Source organism: Sceloporus occidentalis, unplaced genomic scaffold, assembly GCF_023333645.1.
Source record: "Sceloporus occidentalis isolate IW3139 unplaced genomic scaffold, rSceOcc1.0.p SCAF_3, whole genome shotgun sequence".
Taxonomy (NCBI): Eukaryota; Metazoa; Chordata; class Lepidosauria; order Squamata; family Phrynosomatidae; genus Sceloporus; species Sceloporus occidentalis.
Genome location: NW_028316983.1, coordinates 239,977,673 through 240,003,837, shown reverse-complemented (window position 1 = coordinate 240,003,837; position 26,165 = coordinate 239,977,673). Strand labels below are relative to the sequence as shown.

The 26,165-nt window shown below is 40.8% G+C and overlaps 1 protein-coding gene across 6 annotated transcripts in view; it reads right to left on the bottom strand.

Annotated features, from left to right (window-relative positions):
• Positions 1 to 239: 239 nt before the first annotated feature.
• Positions 240 to 26,165, bottom strand: part of KHDRBS3 (KH RNA binding domain containing, signal transduction associated 3) — a 140,092-nt gene continuing 114,166 nt past the window's right edge. The window contains exons 8-11 of one of the 6 annotated variants that reach the window (XR_016280655.1): positions 19,196 to 19,254; positions 9,712 to 9,861; positions 8,136 to 8,191; positions 241 to 415 (exon numbers count right to left, since the gene is read on the bottom strand). Coding sequence is in view for 3 of the 6 variants with exons in the window: in XM_089518007.1 (XP_089374133.1) it covers positions 9,770 to 9,861; positions 19,196 to 19,254 (151 nt within the window). In the remaining 3 variants the exon portion in view is untranslated. Of the gene's footprint in view, positions 416 to 4,454; positions 4,746 to 7,794; positions 8,192 to 9,124; positions 9,862 to 19,195; positions 19,255 to 26,165 lie in introns of those variants that run through there. The other 5 variants (XR_016280656.1, XM_089518008.1, XM_089518009.1 and 2 more) reach the window with 5 other exon arrangements.

Genomic DNA, 26,165 nt, shown 5'->3' with positions numbered 1-26,165 from the left:
GCTGAAAGCATATCTGCTTACATTAGCCAAAGTGTTTTCTGCAACACACTCCACTGTTTACTTGCCTTAGCTGCTAAGCCCCTTCCAGTAATGTGCAAACTTGAAAGGGACTCCTTTTCAAGGTTATTCTTACTCTAAAGAAACTAAAAGAATCTGATGAAGAATCAATCTTTCTTTGTACAAGACAATGAAACAGAATAGCTTTTATTAACTGCTTCACAAAGGTACAGCAGAAGTAAATGAAACATTTTTAGCATTAAAATTGAGATCTGAAAAGCTATACATACTATAAACCCTGCAGTTCAGCAGGTAGTATAAAAAAGGAAATCCAAGTGAAGCTTCATATAGCTGCTGGCTATTGTTTCCAAGGCACACTGGTGAGAGGAGTATTTTGAATCTGTCCATAGCGAAGTCCCTGGAAAACAGCAGAACAAAAAAAAAAAAAACTGCAGATGTATATATTCTTGGAACTAGTAATTATTTGTGACTCTCTGGGGATTATCACGTTGCAGGTGGTGGAGAGCAGCAATTAGAAATGTTACTGATTTATGTGGAAAAGTGTATTGTATGTCTTTCTGGAGAAAAACAAAAGAATGGCTTTGCTGTTAAAATAGAAAAGGCCCATGGTTTTCACGTTCACAATAGTTAACAGTGTGTTTTTAAAGGTAGAATTTCTCACAAATTTAATGCAAACTAGCTGTGGTATCTCACCTGGATAGGTCTAATTTTAATTTAAAAGGACACAGGTTCAGCTTTGGCAAGATCACATAATTGGGTTTTAGAATACAGTGGCTATGTGGTATAACACAAAGAATAGCAGTTCTATACCTTTGTGATATATAGTGTACAGAACTATGTATAAACCTGTATTATGCATGTGGTACAGGGCATCATGCCACTTCAGGTTACAAATGTGTGGTGCCAGTTTCGAGTGCTTCCCTTGTAAGCAAAGTAAAAATATTTTTTCCCGTCCTGAAAATATAAGCAGGTTTTTACTCTGCAAGTAAAAAATATCCAAAACAATGTCCAAGATCTTACACTGGGGTTGTGTAATATAGGCACAGTATGGACAGCGCTAAAGTGCTGTGCTTGTGCCGTGGTAGGGTTATGGGACCGTACAGTAACTGCAGTCCCTAACCCTAGCACATACTGGCGTATACACGGGCGCTGCCATTATGACATAACGGATGCGTAGCATCCTTACATTGTGTCACTCCAGTTACATCACAAGTGCGCCATTGGCGCACTCGAACATAACTGGCACGACAGGAAAAAAACCCCCCGCTTTTTGCGGGTTGTTTTTCTTGCGGAGGGAAGCCACGTGGTTTGGCAGCTGCGGCTTCCTTCCACAGGAAAAAAGGCCGACGCCGTTCCAGACTTTTTTACAGGTATGTACAAGGCCATAGATCTCTTGATGTGGAGTTATGATGTAATGTGTAAGGGAAAATTTTTATGTTGAATGGCAATGTTGTACTATAGAACTATGACACCAAATATGCAAGCAAATGCACAGCTCCACTTCTATGACCTTAAAACTGCAATGTGGATGTGCATCAGTGAAAAATACCCAATCACTTTCTTGGTGGAATTTATGTGTGTGTAATTCCCAAGAACATATTGCCAAAACCAGGTTTGACTTAGGGTCACGATAATTTGGAAATGACATGAAGGCACGCGACAACAAAGACACCAACAGGATTCAGTTGTTGTTCTTGTTGCCATCCAGCCTTTTTCTCAGAATGGGAACAATAGTTAAAATATATATAGAAGTTTCCTACTTCTGGGCAAGTATTCTTTTAAAAAGTTGGGGTAGAATTAATCCCTCCCATCTTAAAAAAAGGTCAGCCAAGTCTTCAGATAACAGACCTGTCTGAGGTATTATCCGGGATAACTGAATTGACTCCTGAGAAGTGATATGTAGGTCTTATTGGGGTGAGTAAACTTATGAGTGGATTGTACCACTTCAAATTGCAAGTGTGGGCTCACGTTGAATGCTCTTCCATACTCCAAAAGCAAACAAAAAGGTACTTTCTATAGAAAGTTGCAAGTAAGAGAAGAACTTCACTGAAAACGTTTAATTTATAACAGGCATGAAAATCATATGACCCTGTGGATGTTGCACAGATGCAACTACCAGTGTTCCTCAAAACTGGCCTCCTGGATAGGGCTGCTGGGAGGTGCAGTTCAACCACATGCAGATGGCCACATGACTGCCACCCTGATCTACCAAATAAATGATGCAATCTCACACAGAGATTACTACCTCAGTCAAAAGTAGTCCATGGGGGAAAGGATGAATATAAACACACTTTTTTTAAAAAAAATTAGGAGGCTTAAAATATCTAATTCTAATGGCAAAGTGTCTCTTAAATTATAAATAGGCTAACATTTTAAGTATGCAGGTCCTACAAATAATACCTAAAATGTCTGCACAAGATACACTGAGTTAAATGTGGCTTCTTTATGTAACTAAAGAACTAATTTGATTACTTCTCAGATGCCAGTATTTACCTACTGAAACACAGGCCTTGTATTTTCCAGTTATAAACAGTTCTATTTTGCCCAGTAACTATCCATTCTTACTTTTACTTATAGTCATGCACTCATATGTAGATTCTGGCAGTCTTGAGAATTTGAGTAAAAACTAATTTTAGAACTAGCAGCAAGTTGCTGTTACAATGCTTTAATCTGATTAATGCACAGATATATCTGGTAAACACGTTTATTGCTTCCAAGTTTTCGTTTGCAGGTTTTAATTTTGTAATTCTCTGGAGTTTGTATTTTTGAAATTTCTTTCTTAGAAAGCTGATATATATATAAGCAACAGCAGTTTAATTATATTGTAGTGTTAAGCAATGATGTCTGAACATCTTTGTCGAGTTCACCCATCTGGGCTCTTATGCAGTCTTCGCCAACTCACTGCTCTCTAGATGTATTGGATTACAACCCACAACCTCTCAGTCAATGTGGCTGGATAGGGAAGGGTGCTTTTATGCCTTCAATATAAAGACTGCTTTCATCTTCAGGAGGCTGACTGAATTCTGAAGTCATCAAGAGAGGCCCTTATGATTTGCTTACTACCAAAGCTGGTTAGGTTTATGAAAACAAATAAACAAACATTATGGCTGAAAACCTGTTGGGGCATTACAGTAGTGTTAACACTTTACAGCTGTACTCTTTACTCATTTGTGTAAGGGTATCCAATAAGTGGTCCTCCATTTGCCTGCAGCTTAAAGACATGTTGGACTCTGGTTCAGACACATCATTTCATGGATAAAACAACCTGTCCAGTGCAGGCAATTCAAATGCTCACCTGAGAAGTGGGTAAATGTGCGAATCATATAATTCAGAGTTGGAAGGGGATAGATCATTGAATCCGAACCCACTCCCTGCTTCATGCAAAAATCCCATCCAGAGCATCCCCAGCAGGTAGCTGTCCAGACTCTTTTTGAAGTTGGCCCAAACAAAGAAACCCAACCACCTCTCTAAGTAATTGGTTCTCATTGCTGAAGTGCTCTTTCTGTCAGGTTGTTCTTTTTCTAATGTTCAACTGAAACCAAATGTTCAACTGAAACTGAAATCCCTGAATGGTTTTGAGGCTCTTTTGATGCAGTTTGGCCATAACTTAATTAATTTCTTTGACTTTATGGCAACATGGGCATAACATGGGGGGAAAAACACCATCCACCGTCAAGTCAAATCTTGTCAGTATGGATTACCATGTGTGTATGTGTGGCACATGGAAGAAAGCAGTATAGTACCCTATATTTCAAACATTATTTCTCAATGAGGCAAACAAGAAGTCATCAAATAATGAATAGCAAGGTTTTGGGAGATTAAAAATTGATGCATGAACTGGCCCCCTGATTCTTATATATCCTCAAGTAGACTGACAATCCTTCTTGCAGGTTTGCAGTCAAGGCTACAACTGTCCATCCCTCCTCCATTAATCTGTATGCCTAAACACAGTCATTATTTACCATGCGTACAATACTTAAAGCCTCAAAAAAGGGTAGGCAACTGCACAAAGTGTGGTTATCTACTGCTATTCCTTGATCAACAGGAGACATCAACATTCTCAAAGGGGAGAAAACCACAATGAGAACTACATTTTGTTGCAATCTTATTTTCTGGAGTTTGGAGTTCTGAAGACTGTTTCTTGTAAAGCCACCATAGCTAGAGTCTTCCATGCAAGGCAGTTTACCACTGGCTGGCCCTTTTTGTCCTTTCAAATGTGGAAGGAGGAGACATGGCATCTGGGATGAGCCAAGAAGGCAGCAAACAAACAAACAGAAACAGATGGACTGGCGGAAACTTCAAGAGACCTGTGGGCTGTACTTTACCCATTGTATCTTTAAAAAACCATTCTTTCTAAATTTAGGAAGCAGAGATTGCCAGAAGACAATTCTTATTTGTCAAAGATGACCATATGAATGATGACTTCCAAGCCTACATTTTGATATACATTTTTATTCTTGATCCCAGACATAATACATTGATTAGAACAACCGATAGTTCAAGATTCTGAAATTCAGTCACATGACTAGACACTCTTTCCCCCCACTAAAATGAAGAACTAGGGAGAGAGTTAAGAGTGTCAGTCTAGCACTAAGGCGATCTGCAATTCAAATCCTCATTCAGCCTGGAAACTCAGTAGATGGCCTTGGCCTGTCGATATCTCTGAGTTTAACTTCCTCACAGGGCTTTTGAGAGGATGAAATGTCTGTCTATACCATCATTAGTTCCTTTGATGGATGGATATAAATATAAACAACGTTATTTTATGAGTGGGTCTAACAGAAAACACCATTCTAGCAAAATCTTGAAGTTACTGCTGCCATGCTAAAGAAAAAAAGCGAGTATGATAATGCTCTCACTGTATTTTACAATTAATGTAAAAGTTGTGCTTTCTTTTCTTTCTTTTTTTTAAAAACTTTATTCCAAAAATTATATAGCATTTAAAACACACATTTATATAGATGGCATCCACTCTGTGGTTTATTTCTGGAGGGCAGTGATGTTATACATCATGTGTTGGTTCATTGACATGGAATAGTGAGCATGGAATTGTACAATTTTACCAACATACGCTGCCATTTCGAGCCTCTAATTGTTTTTTTTTTAAAGGGCTTTAGTTATGAATACACAACTAAGGTGTACTGTCCCAATAACCCTCCCTCCAATCCACCTTAAGAGCCAGCAGCTGTGCTGAGCAATGGAGGTCTGTTTTGCTGCTGATCGGGGTGCAGCAGGATGATGTTTCTAGATTCCTCCCACCAGCAAGGCTGCTGGAACACTGCAAAATATTCAGAAGCAGGAATACTGTTGCAGGTTTTTTTTTATTGTAGCCTCGTTTGTTGATAGAAGGAACAGAAACATCAATCTGCTGTACCCTGACCAGCAGCAGGATAGACTTTCATTGTTTGGTATGGACAAAAGATGTTAAGGTAGGGTTGAGGGGGCATTTATGATTGTGGCACCAGTGCCACAATCATCAAAACATAAGGGACTATGGTGTGGTTTTGGATCAGTAACTCTAGGTTACAAATCCATAACTGCAAAACAGGAAGCTAGCTAAAGTTTCCATTTTTAATTTGTTCAAAGCTATATTTTAAATAAGGGGTGAGTTATGGACCCCTGCATATCTCACACTGCATTTTGGGGTCCTCATATTTTGAGATCTCGTATTTGGAGAAAGCATGTTTCTTTCTTTAAAGATGCCAGCCACAGTTGCTGGCAAAACATCAGGAATAAACTCTTCTAGAACATGACCACATAGTCCGAAAGACCCACAAAAAACTATGGATACCGGCCATAAAAGCCTTCGACTTCACATGGAAAAAGGAATCACTTCCCTACGTATGTGGACATCTAAGTAAATAAAACTATCGATTTTAAAGTGCTTTATCCTTCCCCCTAATATTCTACATTTCCTCTTAAAACCTGAGACAAATAAGCTCTTTGCATTTAAAGCAGTAAGCCAGACTCTCTGCCTATCCCCTGTTGTGATCCCAGCACAACTTTTCCATCTACTCTTCCCAGGGCCATCATCCCAATCCCACCCTTGCTTTTGTTAAAACCACCAACCACTCTGGAGGCTGCACACCCACAGTCCAGCCCACACACACACCCACACTCTATGTATGTTGTATGTCCCCCTCAGATCCCCTTGTCTGAATCCCTCCAGCCTTCCATTGTCTTCTCTTGATACAGGTAAATATAACCTTATTGGAATCCCTTAAACTCTGCCATCCCTTTTCACTTTTCCATTTCAGTTAGTTCTGTATGCTAATAGCTATCCGTGTTTGCACTCTGCATATCTTCCAAATAAAGATCTTTTAATCTACCAAGAATTAAGAAATTTGCCAGATATAGTATGATTAGAAAACTATTAGCTGCCCTAGCCAGCCTATTAAGGGAAACTGTGGTCAATCAGAGGAAACATTCTGGAGCTCATCCACAAACAAGGACTTGTTAGCTAAATGTCTACAATCACTCCATCATACTCAGAGGTTTAGGACTCCCACATGGTCAGGAGTAATACTTCACAATGTGAGAGAGGCTGCAGACCACCAGATGTCAAAACCATTTCCAGCTTGGGACTTACTCTGCACAAAGGAACATACATTTCTGCACAGAAATTCCCAAACTATGAAGATTTCTTGTTGTAGATCATTCTTCTTGTCAGGATTTCTGGACACTCAACAAACTTCTTTTGTTTGAATATTTATTAAATTTCTTTCAGTCACTTGTACTTGTTCACTAACCAAACAAAGCATTCTGGGTTTAATCCAAACTTTATCCCAACTAAGGTTAGCTACCACTTTCATAAGGCCCATTGAATTCAATGGACTTCCACCAGCTGGGATGAAAATTGCAGTTACACTTCCTTTTGCTTTGTAAACAACATTCCTAATCACGGGGGCTTTAATACTGAAACTTGTCCACACTATCTGGGCACATTTTTAAATTTCATGTTAAAACTACCCATTGACCCATCTCCATACTTTGGATGAGCAGGAATGATGTTAGCACAAAGTTGTTTATAAAACAGCGTTAATTTGTGATGCAATACTCTAGGGTTTGGCATTCCCTTGCAAAGCATGGTTTATAAGCTAAGAGTTTTAGAATTTAAATACTTGTGTGATATTTGAATGCAGCCACTAATGTAGTAAGAGCCAGCATGGTATAGCGGTTTGAGCACTGGATTATGTTTCTGGAGATCAGGGTTCTAATCCCTGCTCAGCTACAGAAACCTTCTGGGTGATCTTGGGTAAGTCAAACTCTGAGGCTCAGAGGATGACAATGGCAAATCCTCTATGAAAAAAAACTTGCCAAGAAAATCCCAAGATAGCTTTAGTTAAAAATGACTTGGAGGCCCAGAACAATAACTAATTTAATTCCACCTCAACATTAGGAGGAACTTCCTGACAGTAAGGGCTGTTCGACAGTGGAAAACACTCCCTTGGAGTGTGGTGGAGTCTTCCTCCTTGGAGGTCTTTAAGCAGAGGCTGGATGGCCATCTGTCGGGGATGCTTTGATTGAGAGTTCCTGCATGGCAGGGGGTTGGACTGGATGGCCCCTGTGGCATCTTCAAACTCTATGATTCTATGGCCTGTTACAGACAGGCCAAAATAAAGCTGCTTCAAGTCACTTTGGAGGTATGTTATTTCAATGATGCATGCGTCCTAAGAGTCCAAAAGCCGCACCAAAGCCACGCTCCAGTCCTAAGGACTGGCGTGCAGCTTTGGTGCAGCTTCCAGACTCTTAGGACTCATGTATCATTGAAATACCATACCTCCAAAGTGACCTGAAGCAGCTTTATTTCGGCCTGTCTGTAACAGGCCTATGATTCTATCTCATTTCAGGCCTGAGGAATAAATATGACCTAAATCCAATGATTAATTTCAACTAGAGCACTCCTACTAAATCAACAGGAATATAGTAAGTCAACATTGCACTTACTCTCATCAGAACGAAACTGGATTCAAGTTAATATATACCATTATGCCAATATTAGAGATAAAACTAACCTCCACGTGCATTGCATGAGTGACAGAAAAGATGCTGAACAGAACTGAATGCAGTTTACTACTGTAGTTACAGTACTACTGAAACTTCAAGTAAGTACCTACCAAAGCATCAACAGGGAACAGGATTTAATCCTCCTGGCTTTCCTTGGCTGTGTTTCCTGATAAGAGAAAAGATTTCTTTGTATTAACTAAAACAAACCAGCACTTCTAAAATCTAAAATAACATACACAATTTATAATAGTACCATTAAAAGACATCAAACCAACAATTAAGAAAAAGCTTTAGAAAAAGACTTTGCAATGTTTTAAGTTCTCAGTTACATTATTTGTCCATAAATTCTAGGATTACAAGTTACTAGTTATGAGGTTTTACATTTTTTTAATAGGGAATAATTTGCTCCAATTAAGCTGACCGAGCTATGGCTTTTTAGATGACTAAAAACAAATTAAGCTTTTTAATATGAAATTTTAGGTGGTGATCTTAAAGCCTCCCTCTCCATCATCTAAAATAGAACTTGCTGATTGGCACTTCTCCCTGCTTTTATTGGTTATATTAAGATAAATTAAGTGAGATTAAAATCTTATTTGGTTTATTTACCTTTGCAAATGAAGACCGTTTTAAGGGTTACACATCCTCTGCCTCTGACGAAAGCGACCTCAATTAGTCAAGTCAGAAAGTCTTTAAAAGCTTTGTGTTTATTGCTTCCAGCACGGAGCGAGGTTGTCATTAAGGTACCAAAATTCTCAAAAGAACAGAACGGAAAAAAAAAAAAATTCCAAAGTTGCACTAGTGAAGAAATGCTCAACAAGATGAAAACTAAGTCACAGGTGTTTTTCTCTTTTTAATTTTTTGTTTGTTTCAGAAAATGCATTAACTATTTTAAAGCAAGAATTTGTTCTTTTATATATATATATAAAATGGCATTCCAGCATATCAAGACCATTTGGATTCTTTCTTTAACAAGTCTTTAAATCTATATTGTGTGTACGGGTGAAAAATATATAAATATATATATATAATGAAATGCACCTTTGGGTTTATACAATTTTATTTAAAAAAAAGAAAGAAGCACAGTGTTTTAATAGGAGACATTTTATGTTGCTCATTGTTAAAACGACTCCCTCCCTGTTTTACTACTATTTATGAAAGTTTTTAAATAAATAAATGCATACTCTCACACACACTGATTTTTCTTCCAAAAGTTTATTTAGTATCAAGCAAGAGTAAACTTTGCTTAACACTACAGAACATTTCAAGACTCAAAATTACAAAATACCACATTTGCATTTCTGATCTGCTTCCCTTTTTACGCATGTTTGCAAGAGAAAGACTAGCAAAATGGTTGAAAGGTAAAACTAGAACTAAATTGTTGAAAAACCTTTAAAATAAAAGGTTACGCTTAGGTTAAAATAATAGACTAACATATTTAGTAAACCTAGCTGCTTTTAACACTAGTTAATCAAAGGTTATTTTTTTCCTTTTTTTTTTTTTTTGTTTGATCACCTATTTTCCCCCCTTTTTTCCCAAATACAATCTGGAATTAGCAAAGCTTCTCCTTTCACATGTCTTCCTGTCCAGGCTTTTCATTCAGCAAAAAATAGATTTAAGCTCAGTCCGTCCATTCAGATTAAGCACTTTTGATTTTAATAAAAAGGGATTGTTCATAGAAAAAATTACTTTGAACAGTATACAGGACTGGTGGAGATTGGGTATTTCACAACATCAGACAGTATAATCAGTATCTGGCATATGGCTGCTCTCTGTAGGCTCCCTTTGCTGTCCTTGCAGGAGGTGCCTTGTGTCTTGAGTTGGTCCATTCTTCCTGTCCTGAAATAAATAAGTACATGCATGGTTAAGCCTTTTCTTTCATTTCTTTGTGTCTTATTTTCATCTGTTTTGTGCCAGAGGAAGAGATTAGCAAATTCATCCAGTATAAAGTGGGGATCGACCTCTATACCCATACACACTCTTTCCTTGGCTTGTCACCCTAGAGCCTGTGACTTCTGAGAAAAACAGGATGGAGTCTATTTGGGAAGCAAAAAAGGATAGGTTGCTTGCCTATACATGTAGTTCTTCAAATGATCATCTGTGCTCTCTTACAAATAAGTCTTGTGCCTGTGACGATCCATCTACCAAATGCTGAATTACTGAGTAGCTTTTGGTAGGTACCCTGCCCCTTTGGGCACAAACATAAATAGTGCCAAGAGCTACTCCCCCTTCAGTTTCAACTTCTGTCACAAGTACAATGGATCTGCAGAAAATGACAAGAGGAGGGTGGGTTTGTGTGAGGACACAAATGACCACTTAAAGAAATACAGTAACAGAAACCTGTCCTCCTCCTTTATGGTATCTCTGCTTCACACAAATGGGTAATTAGCTGGTTTACCAATGCAGTTGGGGTAGGCCAATCAAGGATAGATGACAGCATTGCCATTCCCAACACCGCATCAGCTTATGCCTTGCAGTCAATCCAATAGTGCCAGATGAAGGTGGATAGCTGAGCCCATGGAGCCACTCTGCATACCTCTGGCAAGATGATGTTTTATAGTCACACATGGGATGTGAAAACAGCATGGATCAAATAGGACCTAAGCCCCAGCGGCTGAGCATCTTAGCAAGTTGAAGGGCAGGTTGATTAGGTTAACAATCCATCAGCATAGTCTTTGGGATGAGATCAAGAGCCCAGATTTATGCCCTTGATAGCAGAAGAATAGTCTGCAAGATCTTCTGGGAGGAGGAACAGTATGGTGAGTGTAGTAGGACAAAGTCCATCATACGTCCAAACAGTGCAGCGCCTTCTCCAGCTGATATGAGGGGTCCTGATGGAAACACCATGTACTGATTAGGTTGGAAGACCATTTTAGGGAGAAAACCAGGGTCTAAGTGCAGCAACATCAAGTCATTGTGCAAGATTATTGGGCTGATCAGACAGCAGGGCACAAAGCTCTCCAGCCTGCTTAGCAGAGGTGACAGCCACCAATAAGATTGTCTGGAGTGTGAGAAGTCAGAGGTCCACAATAGCCACTGGCTCAAAAGGCTTCCCCATGAGCTGCGAGAGAACCAACTAGACAGACTAGGGTGGAATAGAGTCCCTGATGAGTGGATAGAGTTGGGACAAACTGTGCAAGAACCTCTTGACAGTCACAATCCTGAATGCCAATGAAGGTTGACCCATTGGTTGGTGAGTCACTATGGCCATCAAATAAACCCTCAAAGAAGAAAAGGAAACACCCTCCTCATTCACATAGAGCAGGAATGACATCACCATCCTCTCATTGGTCATTACAAACAGGAGATCTGCAGCCAGGATAAAGGAGCAGAAGCATCACCATTTGATGGTGTAGGATGCAAGCAGCACTGACTGAATGTGCTCATCTAACACTTGTGGAGGAGCCACACAGGCAAAAAAGCTCGGGATCTGGCAGCCCTCCACCTGTGTGAGCAGAATGGAAGAGTAAGACAGGTAGAGGTATTTATGGCCGGACATCTGAAAGAATGTCACAAACCAGGGCTGCCAAGGCCACCAAGGGCCATGAGGAAGTGGTCTGATATGTCCTCCTGACCAGCACCCTTGTGCCCAGGCTAAGTGGTGGAAACAAGTAGAGCAGGGACCCTGTCCATCACAGGAGAAAGGCATTACCCAATGACCTGCAACCCACTCTGCTGAAGAACAGTTCACATTTGGGGTTTGGTCTAGAAGCAAACACATCTACCAATGGATGGTCCCACCAGTGCACTATCAGGTTAAACGCTTGCTGGGACAAGGACCATCTGTGTACTCCACTACAGTCTGGCAGAGGGCATTTGTTAGAAAACTGTCCAGTTCTGGGATGTGGAGGGCCAGGAGAAAAATGCCCATTCATTGTGGAGGATCTGGTGCAACTTTACTTGTTTATGTAGTACACTGTGGTCATGTTGTCCAACAGCACCTGTGTTACCATTCCCTTGATGGAAATCTTGAATGCTCTGAAGGCGTTCATGACCATGATAATTTCCAGGGCATTGTGACTGGCACGTTTTTCCCCCCAACTTTGACCATATCCATTGAACTGTCACACACACAAGAGTTGTAGGTGTGGAGGGCAGAATGGCATACCTTTTGTCAGGTTGAGGGGCTAACACCAATGTAGCAAAATAATAATAATAATAATGATAATAATAATAATAATAATAATAATAATAATATTCCACCTTTTCCCTGGGGAATCAAAGTGGATTACAGCAGAAGTGTAACAATAAAAATATCATAAGCATAACATTCATAATTAAAATCAATCCCACATCCCAATCCTCCCCCCCAAACATAAAAACATAAACCAAAAAGCAATAAAATAGAAATTAAACAACAGATGAATTAAAATTAATTAATTACAAATACAAAAATTTGTTTAAACATTTCAGGTAGATTTGAGGCGGGATAAATATCTTCTTCAAGACGGGAATGGGGCCCCCTCTTGGTGAGGGGGAGGCCAATCTAGAAGAGCCAATCTGGAAAGGCCTGCCAGAAGAGATCTGTTTTAATGGCCTTTTAAAAGGCTTCTAGAGTAGCAATATGATGGATCTTGTCCGGCAGGTCATTCCAAAGCCTAGGAGCAGCAGATGAAAAGGTCCTCTGGGTCAATGCAGCCAATCTGGTCTTCTTTGGCTGCAACAGATTCTTCCCAGAGGATCTAAGTGTGTGGGGTGGATTATGTGGAAGAAGGCGCTCCTGCAAGTAGTCTGGATCCAGGCCATGTAGGGCTTTAAAGGTAATAACCAGCACCTTGTATCTTGCCCGGAAACTAATTGGCAGCCAATGCAGAGATTTCAGAACAGGTGTTATGTGGTTGGTTCTAGATGTACCTGCAGCCAACCTGGCTGCCATATTTTGTACCAATTGAAAATTCTGAACTTGGCATAAGGGTAGCCCCATGTAGAGCATGTTGCAGAAGTCGAGAGGTTACCAACACACGTACCACTCTTTCTAGGTCATCTGACTCTAGGAAGGATTGCAACTACTGTATCAGCCGAAGCTGATAACAGGCACTCCTGACCGTCGCATCTATCTGTGCTGTCAACTGGAGAGACATGCACATTTGAGATGGGATTTGCAATCTCTTCTGAGTAGAGTCCCTCATGAAATGGGAGTGTCACAGGAACTAAAGCTGCATGGTCTAAAGTTGCACATGGGATAACCATTGAGACGGTGAAAAGGCCCAGCAGTTTCATGACAACTAGTGCCAGGACCTGCCTCATGTGCAGAATTTGAAAATTGGAGAAAGGAACGCCTGGGCAAGCCTGGAGCCCAAAATCATTCCTATGAAGGGAAGATAGAGAGAAGGGGTGAGACAGGACTTTTATCTGAAGGCTGAAGTCAAGAAGAAAAGAGAGGATCCTACCTATGGCTCTCCAGAACTTGTTTTCCATCAGGGCAATGACCAGCCAATCATCCAGGTACAGAGAGATCTTTATCTCCTTGGTTCTTAGATGCGGCATGAGGGGTTTAAAAAAAAACTATTGAGGGAAATAGGTGAGGAAGCTCCATCATGCTGCCTGGGCAAACAATGGAAAGCCTAGGAGTCTCAGCAAATCTGCTGTCACTTGGAAAGATGATCTAAGAGGTAGGGAGGCATGAAAATGGTAAAACGGTGGCACAGAGACGTCAGCAGAAACAAAGGAAGGAGTCAAATATGCTGCTTTCCTGTGAACTGCAACTTTTGACTGGCAATGATTGCTGGTACCTGGACTGCCCAGAGGAGTGCTGGGAGCTCATCAACTGACACAACTGTCACAGAGGGAACTAAAACATCACATAAGATGGAAGACAGGGCTTATGCCAATAAGGTTGGAGATAGAATACAGGTCAGGTAGACTGTCCCAAACCCATCTTCTTAGCCATGGTGCAGGCCAACCATAGCTTTATCATTTCATGCATTGAAGAGATATCTTCCATGAGGTCAGCCAAGCATAGCAACAAAGGCCAATTAATGTTACCATGAAAATTTCCAGTACAGTCTGTATCCATGCTGTCCTGCATGGATCTAATAAGAAGCCAACTTGTGAGCTTCTTGGGGGCACAGCACTGCAACGTTCTTTTGATCTTCCGGAGAGTATGGGATGTAGGATGCCATCTTCTTCCAGAGGAACTGCTGATACCATGCCATGCAAGCTTGATAACTGTCCACTCTAAAAGCAAATGCAGAGGATGAGTAGAATCTCCTCCCAAAAAGACTGAAGCTGTGTCCTTTTCAGTTTGGAGGGGATGGCTTTGATTGTGAAGTTTCACTGATGATTGAATTCTGCATCATACGGATGAAAAAGAGTGAGGTCTTTTGCTGTTGCACCTTATGCAAACTCTCCAGGCACCTAGCCATTGTGGGTACTGAAGATGGTTTGGTCCATGACTGCTTCACAACCTCTAACAGAGTCGGCAACATGAGAAGCATAGCATCTATGTGCTGGAACACTGGCTGCATCTTAACCTCCAGGCTGAGATATTTGGCTATCCTCAACACCAGCTCCATGCAAGAGTGCTGGTCATTGGTAGATTACATCAACATGGTGTCTCCAACATCTTCCACAGAAGAGGTGAAGAGTGAAGGTGACTGCGGTGAAGTGTCACCCACCCTCTCTTCCTCATCCCTCTGAGGATGAGGTCATTGAGGCACGCAATGCCAAGCCTGCTGGATCACATCCTTGCGAAGGAGACAGAAAGGTCTGGAATGCAGATGATAAAGGCAGGTTCTGCACTGCCAATGTTGATGCTTCTCAGTCTGGGCAATGGGCTGACATGGCTAAGGACACCTCTTGGTTTGACAGGTAAGCAGTTGTGGCAGGGACAGACTCACAACCCAGTTGTCAAGCCATTGACATCAATCTTATGCCACACTGTGGCAAATCTTTCAGGGCTACTTTGAGGTTCCATAGATGGCATGGTTGGAGCAGGCCTGGAGAAAGACATGGCTTCCTGGGCCAATTTCAGGGTGGAAGAACCAGTGAAATCCTCCAGTAACAGCCACTTCTTACAGATAGAGACAGAAGCGGAGTAGAGATGTCTGTTTGGGGAAGCTGGGTCGACAACTCTGAGGGATTGCTTCCATAGATGTAACTTCAGCCAACACATCCAGTTCTTAAGTCCCTGAGTTGCGAAATCCTTAAAACAGAAGACCTCACAGTGACTCTCACTTAGACAAAAATGGCACTGAAAGTGGCTATCAGTGGTGGCTATTTTACCCCCAGAAGAGACACAGCTTTTGAAGTAAGTCTTAGTGCCCATAGAAGAGGCAATGACACCACTGATAACATTGGGAAGAAATCTAGGGGTGGTGGTGGTAATGGGGAGGCTGGGATGGAAACTAACACTACTAAAGTGGGCCCTTCGTGTCAGCTGGGGTTTAGTTCCAGGATCTCCCATGGAAAATCTGTGGACGTTCAGGTCCCATGATATACAATGGGACACTAAAATGGTGCACCCCTTATACAAATTGTCCAAATCAAGGTTTCCTTTTTTGATATTTTAAAAATTATTTTCAAGTTGTGGATGATTCAATCAATGGATGCTGAATCCATGGATATGGATAGTGACTGAAGGGAGATGCTCTTGACGCTATTTATGTCAGTGCTCTGGAAATTCCATGGATGGATTTACACAGGTGCAAGACCCATTTGTATGAAGCACAGGGACCACAAAGAAGAATGAAGGTTTTTTTTTTTTTTTTTTTGAATTAAGCATGTGCTGTAACATTTTACCACAGTGAAGAAAGAGGAAGGCAGGCTCCCTGCTGCCACACATCTCATTTTAATGCTAAAGCATGGAACAATCAAAGCCGTCCAAGTCCGTGGAGACCAATTTAGCAAGTTGCTAAGGGAGTACAAGGAGGCTTAAGGCAGCCTTTCCTTTTTGATATGATTGTGTAATCAGCTACTTCCATGACATACGGACCATGACACAAAGACAGCCTGCTTGGTAGAATGATTTATGATGACAAATAAACTCAAGCAAAGGACATCATTGCTTTAGGTAGGAGACACAAGTTTTAAAAAAAATGTCTACTACAGTTCAAAAGAGTCCCCAGAAAATAGTTATCAGTTAAGATCTCTGAAAAGTGCTGAAACATCAATTAGCAAGAAATTCTGAGTCACCTACTCTGAGAACAGACAAGTTGTGGTGGAAAATGTGCATGTGCCCATGTTGGAGGTCTGCCTCATGACAGATTGAAGTCTGAATTCCTCTGATCTCTCACCAAAGGTTTAGTTTTTATCCCTAAAGCAAAGGTGTCTATTAAATTGCTTTGTGTATCTAATCCAGAGCAGATTTCTTTAATTAAGCTTGTCACCACTGCACGTGTGTCTCTCTGTGTGTATCTTATTAATCCTCATGATTTGCATGTGGTTTCTGCTCTGCAAGTTATTCTTCATCAATAACTATCCCTAATGTCCTCTTATGTCTCTAGACCTATCTAGAAGGCCTTTTATAACCTCCGTTTAATGACTATGTCGTTGAATTTGTTCAAGTAGCACAGAGAAGCAACTCTAAAGAACTGCAAGGAAAAGCTTGTAGGCCAAGTTGAAAATGTTCCAAGCCAAGCTCTGATTCAGCAAAGAACTTGTAATTAAGAATGAAGTTGAGGGTACTTGTCATATCACAACACCAGACCATGTCAAAAGACACCAGTGACAAGCCTGGGATAAAGATAATGAGAGAATAAGTTGCTATTGTTTCCATAAGCACTGGGGCACTACTTTTTCATAAACATGGCAACTCATTTCACAATCAGGAAAGATTTAGAATAGGCTCTCTTCCATGGTCCCTTAAGGCTGTTATTCTCCTTCCTACACATCTATGTCCTGTCAATACAGTGCTTTCTGACCATCCCTAGTTCAAAATCTAACCCCCTTCCCTTCATCTTTAGCTTTTATTCCTCTTGTCCTCCCCTCAGAAATGAAGCAAAACTAAACTATAGGAAGCTGCATTAAAAAAAAGAAATAATTTTTTAAAAAAGGAAACTGCATTTGCACGTACTGATTCCTTCTTAGACATGCCTCTTTCCTTTCCCTTCTGTCAAAATACAGATGGTAGACTCCCTGAGACTGATGGACCAATCGACATACCTACTTATCTTTCTTACACTATTATGTAAAAGCGTCATGAATCTACAAAATTAATCTTGGGGAATAAAATTTCCAAAGGGACCCGCAATAGAATATTGACAGGAATGGAAAAGCCAATGAGGAAAAAATTATACAAGTTTTTTACTGGGGTATTCCAGGGTAAACTTGGCTCTGTAGTGAAGTAAAAGTTTATAGGTAGGGAAATGGCTGTTGACTTGTCCATCTGACCTACGTGGGTCAGGCCAGACTTTGTGTCACAACTAGGCATGGCATGTGTATACATCCATGAGTGCTTAATTGACAGGTCTACATAGAAATCACAGTTAATGAAAATATCTGTTTGACACATGTTTGCTTGGCTGCCTGAACTGCAGACAAGGAGATCAGGGGGTTGCACTACCCTTCCCCACCATGATTCAAATACCATAAACTTTTGTTTGTTGACCCCTAAAGATTTCCATTGTGCAATAACAACATTGTTTCTCTTCTGTTTAAAACCTCAAATAAGCAGCCAGATAAAACAGACTATTTCCTAAAATATATTCAGGCCAGAACAGCAATACAGTGCGTCCTCGCCTTACGCGGGGGATCCGTTCCGGATCCCTCCACGTAAGGCGAATTCCGCCTATGCTCGAGCCCCATTGGAAACAATGGGGCTCGTGCGCGGCGGCACGGGTGCGCACGGGGCGCAACGGGTGTGCGCGCCCATTCAATTGAATGGGACGCGCTGCCCCTTCCGCCCCGCGCGCACGCCGCGGCTTGAGCACATATGCTCAAGGCCGCGTATGGTGCGCCCGCGTATGGCGCGGGCGCACTGTACCATCTTCACAACAATCTAAAAGAAACTCAACACAGCATTCTTTAGCCTGCTATAAACCTGCTATGATGTAGGGGGAGACAGAATGGGCAAATGGCAGGTAGGAAAACAGCAAAACACCAGGTTGTAAGAATGTTACTTGTGAGAGTGGTGGGGGATCAGGGGATGGGGAATTGGAGAGGACCCTGGCTATGTCCCTGTAGCTAGATGTGAAATGAGTGCATCATTTCCAACTGTCACCGTCCAGCCTGGAGGGAGTGAGAGGGCGGGTCCAACACCGTCGGGACTGCCCTGAAGGGACAGAGCCCTCCCTCCACGGCCAACTGTCATCGTCCAGCCTGGAGGGAGTGAGAGGGCGGGTCCAACACCGTCGGGACTGCCCTGAAGGGACAGAGCCCTCCCTCCACGGCCAACTGTCATCGTCCAGCCTGGAGGGAGTGAGAGAGCGGGTCCAACACCATCGGGACTGCCCTGAAGGGACAGAGCCCTCCCTCCATGGCCAACTGTCATTGTCCAGCCTGGAGGGAGTGAGGCGGTGGGTAGGGGCTAATTTTGTATTGCAATTTTTATTGTACACCGCTATGATCATTGTGGAATAGCGGTCTATAAATAAAACTTATTATTGTTGTTGTTGTTATTATTATTATTATTATTATTATTAATGTAAGTGCAACTCTGATGGATTAGTATCCAGTGCAGAGTTCTGTTTCCCCATTACAGCAAGACCATGAGCAAGATACAATGCATGAATGCTCCTTTACTTGTATTCTCCACTGACTGTGAATCAGAGGCATATTACCTCAGTTTGTAGAGGCAATATATAGTCATTGTGAGCATAAGTACTTCTATTCTCCATAAATTTGCATAATACTCTTTTTCAAGGACATCTACTCCATTGGCAATCACACTGGCACTATGGCGATGAATATCAAAGGTTAACTACTGTGTGTGGAAGCCTTTCCTTTTCTCTAACCTGGGTTTCACAACATGCAGCTTCACTGAATGACCATGAGTTCTATGTGAGAGCATGAAAAACTTTCCAAGCCACTTTCTCCAAACCATAAATAATTTAATTGAGTTTCATTAGCAATAACTTCAGACGCCATTACCAAATGGTAAGTGAGCAGATTTTTGCCATTACTCACGTGTATATGAGAGCAGATTTTTAGATTAAGGCAGCAGACATGAAAGCTTGAAAACCACCCCACCTTTCACACAAAAAGAAACCTCTTCTAGAGCATTAAAGTTACTTACTGTAAGAATCGTATGTCTCATCACTCAGGCCATGGGCGTAGTCATAGTAATCGGCCCCACTGTTTGGAAAGAATAAAAAGAATCCAGTTATAAAGAAAGATTATACCTCGAAGGAGGGGATGATTCAGAACCGCTTGAAAAAAAATGGTAGCCATTGTAACTGTACCCTGCCTGTCCACTCAAAACAGTGCTGAAATTTAATTATGCCTTCTTGAAACAACTTACGTATCTTCAGTTGTCTCTCCACGTTTGTGGCCTTGACTTCTGAGAATTTGATTATTCACAGATTTCATTAATATGCTATCTCTAGCACTTCCAGTATACAGTGGTACCCCGGGATACGAATTACCCGGGGTACGAAATTTTCGGGATACGAATAAATCCCATAGGGATTTATTGCTTCGGCTTACGAAGGTTTTTTCGGGTTACGAAAAAACCCCGGCGCTGTTTCAAATGGAGCTGCGGCGGAGCCGCGGCTTTTTTTCTATTAGCGCCTATGGCAATTCGGGTTACGAAGGTTTTCGGGTTACGAAATTAACCGCGGAACGAATTAATTTCGTAACCCGGGGGACCACTGTATATCAAATATCCAACGTAGGGCTTACAGTGCCCTGCCACTAGATTGAAAAAAAAATCCAGCCAAAAACATTAAAAAGCAACGAAAAACAATTAAATGAGCTATCATGTTATGACCAAGTACTGAATCACAAAACAGCTTAACAATAATTTTCAAATGCAATAAAGGAAGGTGAAGACACGCTCATTGAAAGACTCTTTCACAGTGGCCAAAAGCCTCCGTAAATATAAAGGTCCCTTCCTGCCAGCAGTAGAACAGAGGAGGCCAGCCAAGACTCCAATGGAAGGGAATTTCATAGTCAAGATGCAGCCATCGAGAGAATCCACTTTCTCAGTCCTTACCAAATGGAACTGAGAAAAAGCCTTCCCCCAAAGATCTCAAAACTCACACAGGCTCATATGGAGATTCAATTGTGTATCATGTCACAACTCCCATGTTTTAAAACCTGAAATCTGTTTTGTTTTGGGCAGTTGTAACCTGGAATCATAAATGTGTAGACTACCATAGTTTTTTCCCATGAAAACAGAGAACAATGCTAGCAAATACACCTTCAACAGAGCAAGCTCAAACCTTGGCATCTCCAGTGATAAGTGAGTGTGAAGCACCAAGCTGTGGAAGAATTTATTCTAGAGAGTCATTTCCAACTTGAATAAGCAAATTGAGGTTAAAGGGATCAATGATCTGGCTCAGTATAAGACAACTTGGTACTGGATCATAAAATGTATGCCATTTTAAATTAGTCTTATGAACAGAAACTTGTATGATGTACTGTAAGTAAGCCCTGATGAAAAGCAGGTCTTGAGATCTGATCCCCACATCTCTGCCATACTAACTGAAACAGAGACTTCTCAAACAGGTACTTGAATCCCTCCTAAAACTCACATTCCTACCATCAAACTCCAACATTACCCTACAATTCAATGTAGGTTCTACACTGAATACATAATTTAATGTAGGTACATAAGAAAAAACATGGTAGCATTTCCACTTTGTGGTGTGCTTGCTATTATAGAATGCCAAACTCTCTACCCAGACAATAATTTCCACACATTACTTAATCTTGCCAAAGGCCTATACGTTGCACTGGATCTTATTTTTAAGGCAAATGTTCAATTTGTTCAGGGTACAGGCAAGGCACTTTGGGACTTTTTAGTCAGGCTGCACATGAAACAGGGACAAGACTGATAACGGAGGACAAGCTGGCTTTGGGAGACCTTGGAAGACTATTACTACTTTTTTCAATGAGCAACCCCAAGTTGTATACAGTCTCAAAATAAAATGTTCTACATGATCAGAAACACTAGGTCATAAATCCCAGCAGAATCACAAGTAGGGCATCATTTCTGGCCAGCTTAAGTTCTCCAAAAGTGTATGCATATGCACACACACACACACACACACACACACACTTCTGACATTTCTTCAGAGAATGTTAAACTGACATTTGCCATCATTTCATACAGTATCTGATTACTTATTGTAGACTCATCAAGTCTAGATGCCTCGAACAGCTGAGCCCCTCATTCCCCTACCTGTCAATCCTGTCAGAATTACTTCGGCTGGGCTGCATTTTATAAACCTAAGTGCCTGTTAAACTAAAAATGACTTGCCTTTCATGGCATGTAAACAGCAAAACCAATAATCCTTGGGAGGGAGGGAAAATCACTTATTTACATTGAAGGTATATGAAGGGGAAAAATCCACCCTCCTTAAATGTTATTAGCTGACAGAGCCTTCAGCACCAATAATCATATCAAACAAGTTGTAAGAGGAGGTGATAGAAGCTGCTTGCCAGGATGGAGACTGTATTTCTGCGGATCCTTGTCTGCTCAAGCAATGGGGTAATTGAATAGTCCTCTTGCAAGTCTTCTTAGCCTGGAAGGACTGCTTATTGAATATGAATCTTTCACAGAAAATAACCATCAAAACAGGAAACAGTGTATCTAGTGATGGCTGTGTGGATCAAAAGAGGCAACCTAGCTGGCCCTTCAGGTGACTGGGCCATCATTTCATCTTCCTGGGCAGGCAGGATGTAGGGCCAAGAAAAAGAAAATGATCTATAGTGGTGCCCAAACCTCCAATTATTCCCCTGGTTTGGGGAAAGCTGTGTTTTTAAGATAGCACCCACCATGGTAGAAAATGTTTTGCTTTACACTATTCTGATTGCCCTAGCAATTTTAGGTGCTTTATAAATAAATAAATAATAATATATTATTTGTTATTATTCTAGTCCAGTATGTATATGTGTGTGTGTGTGTGCATGCGTGTGTGTATAAAAACAGCTTTCTGCCAGAAGGGAAAGCCATTTTTTGCTCATGTTCAGGAATGCTCTTACTAAAATGCCAAATCCTATTTTCTAGAACAGCTTTAGTGGAGTTTATCAGACAAGGGGAATTGGAAGTATAATCCAATGGCAATCTGAATACAATCATGGGGTTTAATGTTATTGAGTGATAACCCACTACACACAAATTCGGGCAATGGAAAGTCAGTCCGAACACAATCATGTGGTTTCACATTGTGTGATAGACCGCCACACGCACATTTGGGCAATGGCATGCTATTTTCGGGCAATGGGGAGTCAGTTTGAATGCAATGCGTATTTACATAATTGCGCGAAACTAGTGACTTTAAATGAATGCATTCTGGCACCATTTTCTTTTCATTCAAATTTAAGAGAAATTCCTCCCGTTTGATAAACTCCAGTGTCTTGCAGATATCCTTTAAAGGTCAGAATAAAGCTGCTGCCACACTACAAAATTAATGCTGTTTGACACTGCCCTGGCTCCAGCCTATGGGATTGTGTGATATCTAGCTTGTGGAATCAGAACTCTCTGACTGAGGTGGCTAAATAGCTCACAAAACTACAAATCCAAGAATTCCATAACACTGACCCATGGCAGTTAATGCAGTATCAAACTGCATTAATTCTACAGTGTAAACATAGCCTAAATTCCAGAGTGGATTCATTGTTCATCTAACACTGGATTCACCAGCTACAAAAGGTTTGCAGACAGCACTCAAGTAATATAAAACTGCATATCTAGAGAGCCGGACAAGGTGCAGCAAAGTACACAGGGAAGGAGACACAACTGGACACTGGAATGGTGTCTGCAGCCCAGAGCCTGGAAATTCATGATTTCAAAGTCCAAGGATCTTCCAGCCAGAATGGTCACTTGTCTTGCTGACTGCAGGATTCTGCAAGTTGCTGTCCAAACAGTAACTGTCCCAATTGCTGTTGTAAACAGCAACCAACCAGCCAGCTCCCCTTATGTGACAATTAGCTTCTTTTTGACAGAAGGAACACAGGGTGGAAGCCCCTTTAAAGCTACTTTCTTTGGTAAATAAAATGTGCACTTGCTATAATACAAAGCATTGCAATTTAGGAGGGGCAGCCAGGAGGAACACTCCGAGGTGAGTGCTCTGCTTCAACAAAAGAACCTGGCATCTTCCTGCAAGCAGAGGAGGGCAGGTGAAAAAAGTGAGAAGGGCCAAAGGAGAAACATCAAGAAGAGGGGAGAAAAAAGAAGAGGCAAGAAGGACCAGGAAACACAGGGGCTTACAGGGACCCAGGGCTAGTGCCCTCCTTGACCTTTTGCAGGTTTGCAGCTACCTTCTCCTCTCAAGGGAGGAAGAAAACTGGAGTGCCGGGGAAAGGTTCAATCCTCCAGGAAAAGAATGAAGGTAGGATGTTTTCGAGCCATAGCAAGAACCTTTTCTAATTCCAGAAAAGCACTGCTTTATACTAACCTCTGCACAACAGGGGCATAAAGCTTTTTCAGTGCAAAGAAAGGAACCAGGTTACCTTTTGGGCATTTCATGATTCCCTCTGAAGTGTTCCCAGAAGCTGCAGTACACATCCTGGAACAGTCTTGGACACAGTTTTTACAAAGTGCATGCACTACACTTTGCAAACCACACAGCAGACAGAAAATTCTCCACTGGGCTAACTAGCATTGCTAGAGTGAAACCTAGAAATGGCTCATGTACCTTTAATCACTGTGTAGATTCATCAGGATGAATGACAAAAATGAAACAAGCAGGACTTTTTGTACCTGCCTTGAATCCCATTGTGGGAGAAAAGTGGGATAAAGTGGGAAAGTATGAATGGTTCCAATGATGAAGAACCTAGATGGGAAACATTTATTGAATATTGTTAGAAGCGTTGGGGAAACATGGTAAAGGTTGAAAATTTGTAAACAAGGGAAAATATGTATGCTATAAGACTGGATATTTTGCTTTTTATTCTTTTCTTCTTCTCTTTTTTCTGTATTTTATCGGATTCAACAAACAGAGAGATATAGAAATTGATGACAAATATAAGCTTATAATATTATTCTTTAAAATGGTAACTAGAAGACTATTACACGTTCTTTGGAAGGTCACAAGAGAATAAAAGAATGTGAGATAAAGAATAATAAAAACAGGAGGAAAATTTAAGAAAGGCTGTTAATATTTGCAAGTTATACAAGGAAATGTAAAAAACAAGGGGATGGATTGGGGAGGGGAGGGATGGAAGTGGGTAAAGCACAGTAATAATAATAATGAATATTGTGTGTGTGTGTGTGTGTGTGTGTATTAGACAAGGCTATCCCAGTTTCTTTTTATATTGTAGGATGTTTTTAATTTTGTTAAGAATATTTATTTGAAAAATTAAAAAAAGTGGGAAATTAAAAAAACAACACTTCTATATACCCAAGAAGTCATGCAATGTAGAATATATCAAATAAGGACCATGTGATCTGGGAGAACCGTGTTTTATTATAATCTAGTAATCTGGTCAGAAGAAAACTGGCATTCATTTTAAAAAAACACCTGCTAATCTAGGTGCTCTGGGAGAGTCTTGACACTGCCTTAACTATTACAGTGAAGATAGTTCCTTGGTCAACTGTTTGAGCCATTCAGCTATTAGAGATGTAGTAGCTTCCTAACCTTTGAAAAGACCTCCATGTCATGCTTGACATAGATCATTTGCGTAGGACAACTGGGCCGCTCAAGGTAAAAACTTTAGTACTCCGGCTGAACAAAACCGCAGGTTCATAGCATCCAGTCAAATAGAAAGAGAACTACCTAATCACATTAAATCAATAGCTATGGAGATACAAACCAGACAAAATACTGGACAAGCTTGGCTGCCCAATGGAATTCTGTGCAACTCAAAAGCCTGCGTTTCCCAATTCATCCCAAGGGCCTTTTCACACATTATACAGCAATAAATTTGGGAAAGTCACAACCAATCCTGGCTCCCTAATGAGTTTGTGTATGATAAATATATTTGTAAAGACAACCCTGTCTTACTTGTTCATACTTTACTTTTTCTAATACGTAGTTTGAACTATCGTACTCATGAATCTTAAATGGAAAAAAAAAATCTGTAAACCAATACAGGCTTTTCAGATTCAAAGACACTTTTCTGTACCCTACCTTTTGGGATTAACATGGCAACTGATATCTAATCAAGAGCATGGAGACTGACCCACTTCTTTTTCTATACCAGAAATTTAATCAAGCCATCATTCCCTATAGGAAGTGTAGGCAATATATTGTTGCCTCAAGGCTGGTTTTGCACCCACCATGACAGGGTTTGCTGCTATTAGTGTCATTTGCTAGACTACTCAACACACTAAACTGGCACTGAAAATTGACAGTATTCTTTTCTACTGCCAAGAAAACTGCAATGCTAAAAACTGGTGGTGGTACAAAAAACAAGAAGTCCTTTTGGTCTCCCCTTCTGGAAAGGAAGGAGAAAGCTGTGTCCAGTAGACTCTTGAATTAGAAAGCCACTGCAGGAACCTCTAATTTTTCTGTCACATCCACAGTAGTGGCAACTAATTTTTGACAGCTGAATGAGAAACATGTCAGCAACCAGTGAAATGGGTTTTCTGGGTAAAGAATTGGAAAACATTTCTAGTACTCTAAATAATGTTTATCTGATTTAGTACATTGGTTTAAATGTTATATTCAAACACCAAAAACTTCATTGAAACAGCTATAATAATGTAAAAAGAATAGACTATATTTCTCTTACATTTAACAAAAAAACCCTGACTCTATGTGAAGGATTTTTTTAGGACACATGCTTAAAGAGAGCTTTACCAAATATATCTAATTCCCTTTTGCTGGGGTATAACTGTAGTACTATCAGCTTCACTTCGTCACACTTCACAATTTATCCGTTCAAAGGTTGAAATGATTCAGTATGATTCAACAAATATGATTCAGTACCAACTGAAAATTCTATTTTACTATAGATGTGAATTTGTGAGTCCAGGCAACCTAGCACATTTTGTGTTGACTTGTACCTCTGGCTGATTGAGAAGAGATTTTGCAAAACCCAAACAAGTTTAGCACTGGCGAGTTACAGACCGCCCAAAATGGGCGGTCTGCCGCCAC